Raw genomic sequence first — 15,228 nt, 5'->3', positions numbered from 1 at the left:
GTTAAAGTATTATTAGTTCCAAAAGCTAGGAAGTATATCACTTTTATATTTGTCTATCAGCAGTACTACATACTTTACCTACCAAATGTAAGCACTGACCAGTAATACTGTCTCATAATTTATTAATTTCCTCAATTAAATTTTCCTTTGATACTATCATGACTAACAACATTTTAGCAGACATCATATGGGAAATTGTGGGGACTGAGAGTTTATATTAATGGAGGCAAGTTCAGATGGGTGGTTGGATGAAAGGGGAAGTTGTAAAGCAAGTTCCATCGCTGCAGTTTGGTACAACTCAGCACCAGCTTCACACAGCTTCAAAGATTGTGCTATCAGTAACACTCAAGAGTGGTGCCTACCAAAGGTAAAAAGTGTTGAGTACTTTCATTTCTCTGTAAGCTTTTATATGCATTCTGATCAGCTGAGGAGTTTATCTGTCCCTTCTAATATCTGTATATTGATTTGCTCTATTTCTTATTCCATTCTCCTGACCATACTGTATCTCATCCAGTGGATGTCTCAGCACATTTGTGATTGTTAACTATGATTATGAATTTTGTTCAATCTTGGAAAGATTTCCTTTAGATCTTCAGGATTTCTGTGAGCCACTTCTTGTCAGATCTTCACTGATAAAGCTCAGTTAAAAATTTTCTTTCTACACAAGTGACCATAAAATTGTAATTCCTATTTCCTGATTTCATCAGTGATTTTTTCTTCAACTTGACTGAATTCCTTTGACACTTCTTAATCATTTTGGTCAAAGCATTTTCCTCAGAATTTTGTTTTTTGATTTGAGATTTGCCACCTATTATCATAGTTTCTGATGTTAAAGTGCTATCGTTTCACCAACTGCTATAATGTAAATTTGTCTTCTGTTGTAGAGATGTTTTATTACATCTATTCCAAGAGGGATTGTGTGCTCTTATTTTTTCCATTCTTTCTTTGTAAGCTTCCCAATTTAGACCTGACAGTTCAATAATCTTAATTATAAGAGATTTTGTCAGCATTTCTTTTCATTTGTATGCTGATGCATTATTGAGCTCTAATGGTTTCTAGCTGGTCGAAAGTCAAATAGGTCAAGCGAAAAATTAATACAATGATAAAGAGGCAGGGGTATTTATGGAATATAGGCAAGATGATGATGATGATGATGATGATAATGATAATCAATGATCAAGGATGTTCTTGTAAATATAGTGGAGACAAAAAAGTGTAAAAAAGTGACTTAACAGGAGCACGGGTAAGCTAAAATAAGAGTAGTTTAATAATTCAAAGCTCATTTATTTTGTAACAAATACTATTACTCCCACAATGGCAATTTAAAACTGTCACTTTGGAGGCAACTAGCCGACCGCTGTGGCCGAGCAGTTCTAGGTGCTTCAGTACGGAACTGCGCTGCTACTGCAGTCGCAGGTTTGAATCCTGCCTCGGGCATGGATGTGTGTGATGTCCTTAGTTTAGTTAGGTTTAAGTAGTTCTAAGTCTAGGAGACTGATGATCTCAGATGTTAAGTCCCATAGTGCTTAGAGCCATATGAACCATTTGGAGGCAACTAATTGTTGGCACTGTGTATAATCTGCTTGTACCAGGAAAAGGGAGTTTGCTATTATTTGAATTGATTTTAAGAAGCTATATCACATGTCATCGATTAAGGTTACAGTATAATCTGACAAGTTCAGTTACCTCACTCATGGTAGTCATGATTCACTTCTACAAAACTGTTTTTACATTATGTAAGAGATAGGAAGTCTTTCACGACTAGTACCAGTGATCCGCTTTGAGGTACTTCTTTCTATTCATATTTTCATCTTCACTTATTTCAGCTTGTGCATCATAGATCATACCCAGGTTATACTGCATCAGTCCTTCTTCCAATGGTTTCAAGGTTAGGGCGGATACAGAGTGTCCAGTAAAGGCATCCCTGATTTCAGAATCAAATATCTGGAAAACTAAGATCAAAAGACAAGTACAATGAAAGGTACATTATTGTGAAAACTCTAAAAATTTTATACAGAAGTTTCAAAAAAGTTCAAAAAGCTGCCAAAAGATAGCACTGTACACTGTGCAGTTCATACAGTATCAGCATGCATAGTCAAACTCATCCTCTGCAAACAGTTTTTGCAGTAATTATCGCAATCCTTTCTAAATGTCCACCATTCACAGTATGGAGATGGTGCAAACCAACAATATAATTTGTCACCACATCCGATCGTATCTCAATGGAAATGGATTCAGATGCCACACAGATTGCTGATTCACACTCGTAGGGCACTACAAGATGACTCCTATAGATAGTGCCTTTCAAGGGGTCCCATAAAAAGAGTCAGATCAGCCAACTACAGAGGGCAATCCATGCCTGCATCAGTAAATTTGCAATAATCCAATGCAATGATGATATTCTCAGAGTATTCATCAAGAAAATGAAACACCTGTACAGTGCAGTGTGGTCTGGCCCATCTTCCATGAAACACTCAGTGGGTTGTCAATCCTCCTACACTAATTGTGAGGCAATAAACTGCTCCAAAACTGCGACATAATGTCCACTAGTGATAGCTTCTCATATGAAAAAATAGTCAATACTGCAGTCCAAACAGTAACTTTGTGAGGATGCAGTGGTTTTGCTTCAAATAAATGGGGATTTTTGGATCCCAAAATTGCCAGTTTTGTTTATTCATGACTCCATTCACGTGGAAGTGTGCTTGATTCTTGACCGAGATACAGACAACATCAAATCCTTCATTATAAATCATTGTGACAATCTGGTTTGCAAAGTCCACCCTCTGTCACACAACTAGTGCAAATATGACCAGGCGGCTTAGCATTCTGAATGGAAATGTGTAGGCTGTGTCTCAGTTTTTTCTGCATGCTGGAATGCTTCAAACTAGTCTGCTGCAATTCTTCAGAAGAATTCCAGAAATGGTGGTAACATTTTCGGGCTTAAGTACAGTTTGCCTAGAGCTAACATTCCCCACTAGATCATTAGCCACACTGCCTATCTACTGGAATTTGGTGAGGAGTTTGCAAATGGTTTTCACACTGAACACTTTTGGAATATTAAATTGTGTTTGAAAATTGTGCCTTCCTGTCATACGACTGTGTTCTAATAGATGGTATTCCAGTACCAGAAAAGCACATTGTTCAATGGAATATATGATTTCAACCTCTTCTTTTGGTATGCTAACCTCCTTTGACATTCAACAGCGAAACTGATAGTTCTGAGCAGCTATTTGTAGACATTACAGACTTCAATTATAGTGCCATCTGTTACCAGCTTTTCGAACTATTTTGAAACCCCTGTATAAAATTTGTATAGCTTTCACAATAAACATACCATTGTTGAGCTCATCTTTTGATCTTAGTTTTAGAGATATTTAATTTTGAAACCAGGGACTCCTTCGCTGGACACCCTGTATATGACCACTCAAGACTGCCCAGCATTGCACAGTTGCAGAAAAGAAATCATAATTTTTTTCACAAAACAAAAGAGTGAAGTTGAGTATTCTGACACCTTAGCAGTGACATTCACACGTAGATTTAGGGAATGACTCCTGCAGGGAACACAAAATGCTTTAGGATTTATATCTAAAATCTGATTTTGCATTGGAACTGTTATCGTAGTCTTGCCCTTAATGTACTCAAGAGGCACACTCATTTTTTCTAACTGTTTCAAGACAGCCTCTGTATGCCCAGTACCAGATGTATCTCTTCCATATACAAAATATAGAAAATTATTATAGAAAATTTTTATACCACAAATGTCAGCAACAGTAGAGTTCATATGCTCAACACAGAGATATCTCATTTACAGCCCAAAATTATACTACAATATTTACCAGTTTTCAATAAAGGCAATATATTGTTTTCAATTTTGCATGTTTTTCCCTACATAATGATGAGATTTTTCACCACATGCCATTCTCCATATATGTTTGCCTAGAACCGAATCAAGTTTTCTGACTAATTCCACCAACTTTAAGAAATTCCCTTTGTTGTGGGCAAACAGTTTGTTCCTCTTAAAGGAAGACACAAATGTAGCTAAAAATGATAACTGATATAAGATGTTTAATTACACCTTTCCAAGGCTAGGTATCCACATTTAATATCTGCAGAGTTCCTGCATAGACAGCATTGCAAGATTTTAATCTTCTGGAGAGCTCCACCCATTTTTGCCGCAATTCTGGCTAATGTCTCAGAAATATGCCAGCAGCTGCTGTAACCACCTGAAGTGAGTACAGTAATAATTTAGTGTCTGAAAATAGTTTGCAGTAGAAACAAAAAAGTCTGTACGAACAATTTCACCATTGCACAAACTGTAATTGTAATTTTTATATGTCAAGTGATGATTACAATCATCCTTAGGTCAGCTGCCAAATTCAGTAATTTGTTTTGGAGGAGATCTTTTGACTAAAGTTGTTCTAATAAAATTGTCTACTTCTTCGGGCCATTGTGCGGGACCTGAATCAACTACTTCCTAGACTGAGCTGGAACAGTTTCTCATCATTAGAGAGCTTGAACACATCTCATTTACCCTAAGATACTAAGGGTACATCTTCACTTACCAAATGATTATGCTGCATTCATGCATGGATCATCTTGGTCAGCATCTTTTTTAAAGTGAAAAAACTTATCTAATGAAAATATCAATTTTTTATCTGCTTTTCTCCTTCAGCTCATCTTTTCCTACACTGACTGCCCGAGGGGAGCTTCCTAACATCAAACATCGTAAGAATTTATGACATGCACAATATAGCCTAATGAAAACATGTCACGTCACAGTGAGAAAGGCTTTTCACATTAAAGCATTAACCCCTGACCACCATCAGGTGAATTGCAAGTATTAACTTCTAACACAATCATTTCTGTCATCTTTACCAAACAACATACAAGGGAATGATAAGACCAACAACAGAATCTTCTGCACGTACATCATAGTTGTTCAAAGTTAATACACAAAAATAAATTGTTTATGGTACATTAAATATGTTTCTAACAGGCATAGCACATACAGACCTATATCAGCTACAAAACAACAGTTCAATCACTTTATCACACTTCACTCACTACTTAGCAAAAAAACTGACCACTGTACAAGGGAACTGCCAACCACAGAGCTGCATATCCACTGTCCACACAGCAAGGTTAGGTTCTTTCTCACACGTACTGGATACCAATTTGCACGCGCCTTTGTGCGACAGAGCTACTATTATAAGTGTTTAAAGTTTGCTATAGAGGACCTGCTAGGCAATCATATGCTGGCATTTATCTTTATTTTAAAGTTTTTTGCTTCTGTGGTGGCTGTCAATCTGATGCAGGTGCATTTCAAGTGTTCTGCTGGCACATGCCAGAAACTGAGTTGGCAACACTGCTACTAGGAAAGTTTGCTATCTTGGAATACACATCCAAGGGGAACAGCTCCAGAACTTCATTTGTCATTTGTTTCACACTGCTGTAGATAATTTCCAGAAAGACATTTGATTTTATGAATGATTTATATTTCCAACTCATTACCACACTTCTTCATTCATGGAAAACATTCATTGTCTTGTTTAATTCATCCTTTTGGAATCATATTAAAATTAAAGATTTTGCTGCCCCCTCAAAACCTTGCCACCCTGGGTGACAGCACAGTCTTCACCCCAACCCCTCCCCCCATCGCCTCTTCCTGGAGCCAGCCCACACAAAGGTGACAGCAATGTCCTCTCTCTCCAACATGCCAGCTACATATTATTCAACTACTGAACAATGTACACATTTCATGTTGCTTGGCACTAGCCATTTCCAGATAGTGTTCTTATGCTTGTGATTTTTACTACATTTACATTTTTATTTCACTGCCTTTTTCATTTTCTTGTTCCAACCAGAAAGTAATTTTAAAGAATCTGCACTTGTCAGTCCTCCAATCAAAAGCAAAGTCACATACATAGTTTTTGACTGAAAACTTGAGATAGCAGTTTCTTGTTACCACAAACAGTACCATTAAGAACTCATTGAATAGTGATAGTATGTTCCTATTATTATCTTACAGTACCTTTTACCATTACAGTTAGACATAAAAATTGTTTCTACAAATTACCAGCACTGTTGGTGTTACAAATGTGAGGCAAGGGTTCTCCATACCTCCAAAGGGAAAGGATGGAGGTAGCACAAGAAGATCATAAACTCCCCATACATACTCCCCACAGATGTCTTCTGCAATGGACAGCATTTTCTCAGTCTGAAAATAAAAACTAGGAATTATTTAAGAAAACAAAACTCTCTTAATCATAAGCAAGCATAGAATTAGCAAATACATTTGCATCTGATTTCCCTGATGATGTTGATCAATATGGTACGTACAAAAATGATCAAGAAGTAACACCAGATTGCATCCGTAACCTTAAATCTTTTGTAACATGAAAGTAATTGATTTTAATTCAGCTTTTGCTCCACATTCACAACTTCTCTTTCTGGAGCTTGTTTTTATGATGGTGCGCACATGCAATCCACTACCGCAGCGTTTGTATCTGGGCCAGCAGCGGCTGGGAGAAGCAAGAGCACCACTGTCACTCTCAGCCAGTGTCCCAGCCGATAAATACAAACAAGTCAGGCTGCTGCCAACGGGGCCTTGTCCGCTTGTACCTTCTCCACCGCTGTGCCAGTGCGTATTCAGTTGTCAGTGATAGTACTCTGTACATGGACAGTTAATAGTTGTATTAATTTTTTGCTAACTTTGTCATTATTCGGCGTGCAGTTACCAGCTGACATAATTTTTGGGTATGTAATGGTTGTCAACAAAGAGCATAGATTTAGCAGTTTTGGTGGCGAGGTAGCTCGTTCTGTGCATGTCTTTTGTGAGTGAAATGGGTCTGGTGTTGGTTCAGTTTCTACAACAGCAGCAACAACCTGAGAAACAACAGCAGCAGTTAGATTTGTTTTGTCAATAATTTACAAATTTTCTGGGAGCAACTGCCCCTGCCCCCAGCCACTGCCACCTGCATGCTTCACCCCCCAACCTTCTGCACTACTCCAAAAACCAAAGGAAGGTTGGGACACATACATATGACGTCTGCAACTGCATTTCAGGTACAGGATCCATTGTTGGATTTTTTTTTTTTTTTTTTTTTTAAACTTGCCCCATTGAAAGACCCACAGTGTGTGACTTACTTAGTGCTTATCACATAATGCAAATCCATGTGGTGGTTTCCCACAAGGATTTCCACCAGTGGCAAAAGAAACCAGACCAGTCTTACTAAGCATGGGTTGTCAGTCTCTGTGGGCTAAGTAGGAAAAGTAAATCTGTGTGTGCTCACTGCCAATACGCCTCTGTCGATTCCTTAATTCACATCATTGTTGTTCATACTGCCCCAGACAGAAAGCTCCGTTGAGAAGCGTTTAGAAGATCCAACAGTTGAATACATTTTGGGGATCACTAGGACTTTCAAAGAGTTACAAGCTGAGTCTGAACAATTTGAGTGTGTCATGGCCATACAGTCAGTGTGCTCCTTGGAATCACATCAGCGGCATTCCCTGATGTTCTCAATTTTTTCCTCTAATTCATTCAAGCTGCAATCAGACATTGCTGTTTTCTGCTGCAGTTTCCCGTTATGTTCTGATTGTTTCTCAGTACTCTCCCGGCACTGCTGCCCACATAGGTGCACCATGTGTGCTGCTTCCCATAAGCAAGGCCATGTCATCACAGTCTGTCAAGCTCCCTGTGTAGCCAGGCCTCAGATTTGGTTGTGCAGGTCACAGAAATGCAAAATGCATACTATTATGCCAGTCCATGGCTGCAAGCTCAACATCCCCAGAAACATTGCGCAGTTGATTCAACGACAAATGTTACATTTCCAGATCAACAATGGGTCCTCTGTGTCCCTTGTGAACCTGGACACATATCATCATCTGGGTCGACCTGCTCTCTCCTCCACAAATTGTCATTTGGTTGGTTATGGAAACCAGCCTGTCCCTGTTCAAGGAGAGTTCATGATCAACATCGAATATCACCTTGTGATGAGGGAGATCAAGTTTTTAGCAGTAGACAGTGTAAGGTCTTTGGGTTTCAGATTCAAAATGAGGTACATCTTGTTTTAAACTCTCTTCCACTCAAGGAACTCTAACTCCTCTGCCATGAGTTTGGTCCCATTTTTGTCAGGTTTGGGGACAGTAAAAGATTTTGAGGTACGCATCATCCTCAAATTGAAAGCCATACCTAAATTTTGTTGTGCTTAGCCTCTCCCCTTCACCCTGAGATCGGCATTCAAGGAGGAACTTGACAGGTTGCAATGTCTGGGTATCATTGAACTGGTCACCTTTGGCCAGTGGGAGACACCACTTGTTGACATTTGCAAACCTTCAGGGGCACTTCATTTGTGTGGAGATTTCAAAGCCAACATTAACACTTAGTTGGTAGCAGATTCTTATACAATTTGTGGACTGACGAAGTTCTCACAAAACTGGAGGGTAGTGAATGTTTCTCAAAAATTGATTACGTGGAGGTATATCTATAGCTTTGTCTGGATTGCACTTCTGAACAGATTATGTTTATCAACACCCGGTTCAGGTTATACTGTTGGATGTGCTCACCTTTTGGCATTGACAATGCCCCCCCCCCCTTTTTTCAGTGGTTCTTAGAACAGTTAAAATGCAATGTCTCCTGTTGTACAAACTATCTAGAGGACATCATCATCACAGGGTCCTCATGACAGGAACATCTCGACAATCTTCAGACTCTATTCACTAAATTGCAAGAAGCAGGCCTTAAGCGCATCCTGTGGAAGACAAAGTTTTTCCAGACACAAGTAGAATATGTGGGCCATTTTATTTCAAAGGATAGCATCCATCTTACACTGCATCATCAAGCCGCTATTCCCAACCTTCCTAAGCTGCACAATCTGAAAGAACTCCAAACATTTTTGGGAAAAGTCAGTTACCATTCAAAATTTATTCCCATTGCAGCAAATGTCATTCATCCCTTAAACAACTTGCGGAAAACAAGGTGTTCCTTTTGTTTAGTCAGTGGACTGAGACAAGGCATTTGCCCATGTCCAATCTGTGCTAATGTCTTCCCAATGTCTTGGAATCTTTACGCCAGGCAAATAGCTGGTTCTCGCCACCAATGCTTCCCAGTATGGACGTGGGGCAGTTTCGTCACACAGGGAAGCTGATGGGTCTGAACAAACTCTAGCATATGCCTCAAAGACACTGACAGCTGCTCAATGCAATTATTCACAAACAGAAAATGAAGTGACAATCATCGTCTAAGCAGTCCAAAAGTTCCACGTTTTCCTCTATGTAAATGAATTCTATCTCATTAGCAACCATAAACCACTTGTGGTGCTTCTTGGCCCCTGTCCTCCAGACAGGCCACCACAAAGAATTTTGCTGTGAGCTTTATTTTTGAGTGCATATCAGTATAAGATTCATTATCATCCTACTGCTCATCACACCAATGGAGAGGCGCTCTTGCATTTACCCATTGGTCCTGACCCAGAATTTCACAAAAGAGAAGGTGTGTGTTTCCAAATCAATGATCATGTGCAGTAGGCACTGGATAGTCCCCCAGTCACAGTGTAGAGAAAGCCTCTCAGCAAGATCCATTTCTCTGTCAGATGTCTCATTTTGTGTGAAAAGTTGGCCCAAACAGCTACCTGCTAAGGAGTCAGGCCCACTCCACAACTGTTTCGTTCTTTGTAATTGGCTAGCAGTGATTGATGAAACACTCCTCCTTAGTATGGATTTGGATGAAGTCTGCATTGTCACCCTGCTGGTCCTCTGGTCTCAGGTTCTTGCACTTCTCCACTGAGGCCACTTGAGCATAATCAGCATGAAAATGCTAGCTAAGCGTTTTGCCCACTGGCTCTGCATTGATTCAGCAGTTGAGAAGATTGTTTGCAGGTGCAAACAGTGTGCTGAGGCAGTCCCCCTCCCCCCCTCCTCCCTCCCATGAACTTTTGCTCCAGGGCCCACCCCCCATCAGCTGTGGCACCGTGTCCACATAGATTTTGTGTGTGCTTTCAGTTATTCCATGTGGTTAGTGATGGTGGATGCCCTGCCAAATGACCCACTTATCATGCACATCCCAGCAAAAGCTACTGCGCAGACTCTAAAGTGATTTTTGCGATCAAAGGATTGCCACAGATGATCATCTCCGATAAAGACCCACAGCTTGACTCAGTGTTGTTCCGCAGTTTCTGCATCCAGAACTGTATTACTCACCTTACGTCTGCACCATTTCACCCCAATCGAATGGTGAGGTGTAATGTATGGTGCTTACATTTAAGATGCAACTAGCAAAATGCTTGTCACACTCGCCTTCAGATGTGGCAGTGCCTATGATTCTAGGCAGACACAGGACCACCCAGCTGATAGGCCATAGCCCAGTGGAGCTCCTCCATGGCTGACAACCCCAGAAACCCCTATATTTTCTCTGTCCTGCACCACAGCCTTACCCTTCACAATATGTTGGGGGCAATCCAGTCTGGGCGTGCACCTTCAGTTGGTGGCCAGGATGGGCACTGGCTACCGTTTGGGAGAAGTAAGGCCAGTTGAATATTCACGGTGAATATCAGTGGGGCATCACACCCCTACTATCAGAATTAACTATGCCCTCAATGGGGCAATGACCTGCTGCAGCTGCAGAGGGCCTCCTGCACACGCTGCCCCCTCCCAGGGGCCAGACACCATGGAGGCCTCCCTCCTTCGCTGGATGTAGACCCTCAATCCATGTCAGACAGTGACTGCCTGGATGCCATCCACTCATCAGAGCAACAGCCAGGCATCTCCCTGTCGTTACTGCCTGTCTCTTGCTGCCACAGGGTCCACAGAGCCCCCACATGCTGGGTCATCACTGCGGCCAGTCCACCATCCTCCAGGCCACTCCTGCCCGTACACCCCACTCGGCTGGAGCCAGCTGACGGCCAATCCATGTGAAGGTGACACATCTTTGGATGCAGATGAGCCAATGGAAGCCAATGCTGTCACCGTTCAACAGCAAATGTGATGCTGCCATCATTGCTGTCAGGTCACCTGGGTGGATCGGGTGGCTTCCTCACCGATACTGACCTTCCACCAGCACAATCTGGCCGGCATGGTCATTCTTTTCTCACGCGCCATCACCACAGGCACTGGCTCTGCGGAAGAGGGGAGGGACGTGACAGCAAGCTGCATAATGCCGCTGCAGCATTTGTATCTAGTGCCAGTGGTGGCCTAGCAAAGCAAGTGCGCTACAGTTGCCTGCAGCCAGCCCACCAGCTGGCAAATACAAATACATCGTGCCGCTGCCAGCAGGGCCTCAACCACTTGCATCTTCTCCGCTGTATGCAAAAATTCTTCAGTCAGGCCAGGTCTATGCTGGTGTGCATTCAGCTGCCAGTGATAGGAGTCTGAACTTGGACAGTTAATAGTCATGTTAATATTTTGCTAACATTGTCAACATCTGGCGTGCATTTATCGTCCTACATAATTTTTGTGTATGTAGTGATTGTCAACAATGAGTGTAGATATAACAGTGTTGTACACTAAATTGCAAATCACACATGTACAACCTACAGTATTTTGTGCTGTGAATAAAGAACAACTGTGCAATTTCACAAATATACCTCAGCAAATTCGTAGGCTGCTTGGTCTACAAACTCTTTCTCACTCCACACTTGGCACCTGGGACTCAGTCGATGGGACGCCAGTGCTCCGACAGCAATAGCAAACAGATATGAAGGTATAGGCACATTCTGACGAAATTTATGAAGTTTTAATCCTTTACCAACAAGAGATGGTTCACCTTCTCTCACAGCACTCATCAACACAACCAAGTCTTCAGGAGCACGTATCTGTGAAGTAAAGAACATATACATATATTGGCATGGAAAAACCACAGATGTTTTAAGGCATGTAATATTAATTTCAGAAGACTCTACAAATGAATATTGTGCCTACAAAGTGTGAATGCAAACTTCACAAGGGCGCATTAGAATCTACTAACTTTGGTGGCAAGGAGGTCCCAATTGTAGTTTTCTACACATTATTATGGCTATCAAAATTGCCCTTAATATTACAGTTGCAATACATGTCAGCAACAAAGTAGTCAAGCTTGAACTTATATTAACTTCAATCAGGAACTGTTATTGTTTGGTTCTGTGGACTAATGGATAATTTAATCTGTTGTTAGAGAATGCTAATTTTACGTTCAATAAATGTATGCTGTCGCTAAAGTGAGGGTCACAATATTTTAATTTTCCTCAATATCAATGATGATGGTATATTTAACTGAGCACACAACAGTCAGATCTTTAGAGCCCATACATTGATCGTATGAAAGAAATGTGGTTAACAAAGACAAGATGATGAAAATTTCAACAAAAATTAAAATACACCTCACTACAAAATAGAACATATATAGATACACACAGAAAACACACACACACACACACACACACACACACACACACACACACGAGAGAGAGAGAGAGAGAGAGAGAGAGAGAGAGAGAGAGAGAGAGAGAGAGAGAGAGAGAGTATTTTTACCTGAGCAGAATATGTAACTTTAACTGCTGGAGAGTCCTGGCATGGAATCACTGAACGGCAGTGAATTGCCTGAAATGTAAAGAAAAGTCAGTACTTTTACCTGCTTCACGAAATACAGATTAAGACTGATTAGAGCAGAAGAGCTGATCAGTAGGAGAAAATGGTAACAGTATTTTCAAATGTACCTACTAAAGCATTAAAAGCTGGAGATACTGCCTTTGAAACACGCATTTTCAGTCCACTTTCAGTTAATATTTTACTAATATTACAACTTAATCTAATGTGAATTAATATACAGTGTGGTCAGAACAGTCTGAAAAGCTTGTAAGGGAGTTTCAGGGTAGGTTGTGCTGAGAAATAATTGTTAAGAAAAAAATTCAATACATTGTATCATTTCTGTTTTAACTAGCATTAAAGTTAGGCAATCAGGTCACTGTATATACAAATTCAAGCAATTGCATGTGCTGAAATGGAGTAATGCACAGACAACTGTAAGTCCGTGAGTTACCATTTGTTGAGAGGCTTATTAACATTTAAAATGTGTCTTTTTTGGATGTGCCAAATTTAAGTTAGGTGAGCAAAGGCTTCTTTTGCCTGGTTCAACGATACCAAACAAAGAACACGATTAGCAACACTTGTCTCTGGCAGCCTGCTCAAATTTGCACCTGCAATGATATGATTCGCTAACTTAAATGCTAATTAAATCACAAAAGGTGCAATGCATCAAATTTTTTTCTCAACAATTATTTCTCCGCACAACCTACCCTGCAACACCCTTATAAGCTTTTCAGACTGTTTTTACCACACTGTAGTTAAAAATTATCTATTTTTGAATACTGGACAGTATGTTTTTCATATGCACATTAATCAAAGGTTTACTTGTAAAACTAATTTCTTTGTAGATAATTTATTTAATTTTGTGCTTTAAAATTATTCTCTTATCCAGTCCTTTCTCACTATTTACCATGTTTGCTATACTGTTTACCACATCTGCATTTTAAGTTAAATCTTCACAAATTCACTCTGCCATATACTGTACTTAATACTTTCTGTAACCCCAGATCACAATTCCATAGCAAAACATAGTACATCACCATTCATCATTCCATGTATTTCATTTTGCATCAGATTGGAAGTTTTCACCTCCACAGAACAAATCTCGTGAATATGTGAAGTGGCTTTTTTCTTTAATCTAGGTTAATTTTTCTTTTGTTTCTGTTAAATGATAATTATCTTACTTTAAGTACACATAATTAATAAGATAAAAATTACATAATGTTTCTGGTATTTTGAACACACTATCATGATGTGTGTGTTCATACTGGTGTTGTCATTACCTGGCACTGACTGAAAAGATATGGGTGCTTTCCACCTGCTGTCTGTTGAGGTGAGAGCCACTGGAGTGCACTAGCACTTGGAGATGTTTCATACTCTATTTTCACAATCACACTGAAACAGAAAAAGACAATCTCTGACCAGAACTTATGCAGCATTTTTCTCAAATGTGTGAAAATAATACAATAATAATACTGAAATTATTGAATCAAAAAAATGCGCTTTCAAGAGAATGCACAAATAATTCTTCTAAAATCATTAAATAACACATTCACAGTTGCAAATACCATTTACAGCTATTGATATACACCAATGGTATAAAACAGCCTTAATTTTCCTGCAAACAAGCAAACATGCAACATGGTAAGTACAAACCAGTTAATTCTTCTACCCCCACCTCCTATTCAAACAAACTCAAACATAAATTTCACAAGAACCTCTTTGTATTACATTGATTTGGTTTCGAGAAAAGCTGTGACTGTACTGGGCAATGTACTGGATAATTTCAGGCTAGAATATATTATTATTTTCATATCATACTGTTCTATGACAAAATGGTGTCTTCATTCTGTTTATGGTACTATACCACAGTTTAATTTTTGCTGTGACCAACTGTTCTGCTAACCAACATAACTTTCAGAATACACACATACATAAAGGAACTCCCAGAGATTGGAACAAGTTTTAGTATGATTGTATGGATTTAGATCCATAACTAATACAAGATGTTTGTAGTGCATACATTGCTTTAAAGTCAATTTATTGGACAAGAAATAAAGGACATTCTTAAAGATGTCTCACCTGCAAAACCACTTTTGTTAAGAGTGCGAAGAACAGTATTTTATGGCATTATCATGAATTAAAAAGACAAAATGATCTTAAAACTCTGTTCCCCCTGTTGCCAATTGCTTTATGCTGCTACTAGTATGCGTTTGTGTGAAGTGCGCCAAGTGTAATGTTGCGTACATGTGTACTCAAATTGCCCGCCAACAGTATCAGTGCGGACCGGCCAATAGAGACAACCAGTAGGAAGCATACACACAGCACAGTCTTTGCTGCGCTATCTACTGGCAGCACTATCTACTGCATGGAGCAGTGCTGACTGAATCTCTTGTTGTTACTCTAGTTTGTATCAAGCACATCAGTGTCCTGGGTCTCGTGAAGTCCCAGGAGGCTTATTGTTCAGACATTATGAATAAAGCCATATTTGTGTGACTTGGATCAGCTTTGTGTATTACGTAGTTACTACACAATTGGCGACGAGGATGGGATGGTTTCTGCAAGTGCAATCTTTACATCTATATCTACATGGATACTCTGCAAATCACATTTAAGTGCCTTCACAATTCTCTATTATTCCAATCTCGCATAGCGTGTGGGAAGAGCGAACAC

The 15,228-nt window shown here is 39.9% G+C and overlaps 1 protein-coding gene across 1 annotated transcript in view; it reads right to left on the bottom strand.

The window, feature by feature from the left end:
* The window catches only part of LOC126191242 (leukotriene A-4 hydrolase), a 126,972-nt gene that overhangs the window by 82,354 nt on the left and 29,390 nt on the right, over positions 1 to 15,228 (bottom strand). Inside the window, exons 4-7 of the mRNA XM_049932052.1 lie at positions 13,839 to 13,950; positions 12,502 to 12,570; positions 11,580 to 11,807; positions 6,077 to 6,217 (exon numbers count right to left, since the gene is read on the bottom strand). Of these exons, the coding sequence (XP_049788009.1) occupies positions 6,077 to 6,217; positions 11,580 to 11,807; positions 12,502 to 12,570; positions 13,839 to 13,950 (550 nt within the window). The remainder of the gene's footprint in view (positions 1 to 6,076; positions 6,218 to 11,579; positions 11,808 to 12,501; positions 12,571 to 13,838; positions 13,951 to 15,228) is intronic.

Source organism: Schistocerca cancellata, chromosome 6 (genome assembly GCF_023864275.1).
Source record: "Schistocerca cancellata isolate TAMUIC-IGC-003103 chromosome 6, iqSchCanc2.1, whole genome shotgun sequence".
NCBI lineage: Eukaryota > Metazoa > Arthropoda > Insecta > Orthoptera > Acrididae > Schistocerca > Schistocerca cancellata.
Note: the sequence above shows the minus strand (reverse complement) of the source record. Positions and strands in the feature narration are given on the sequence as shown.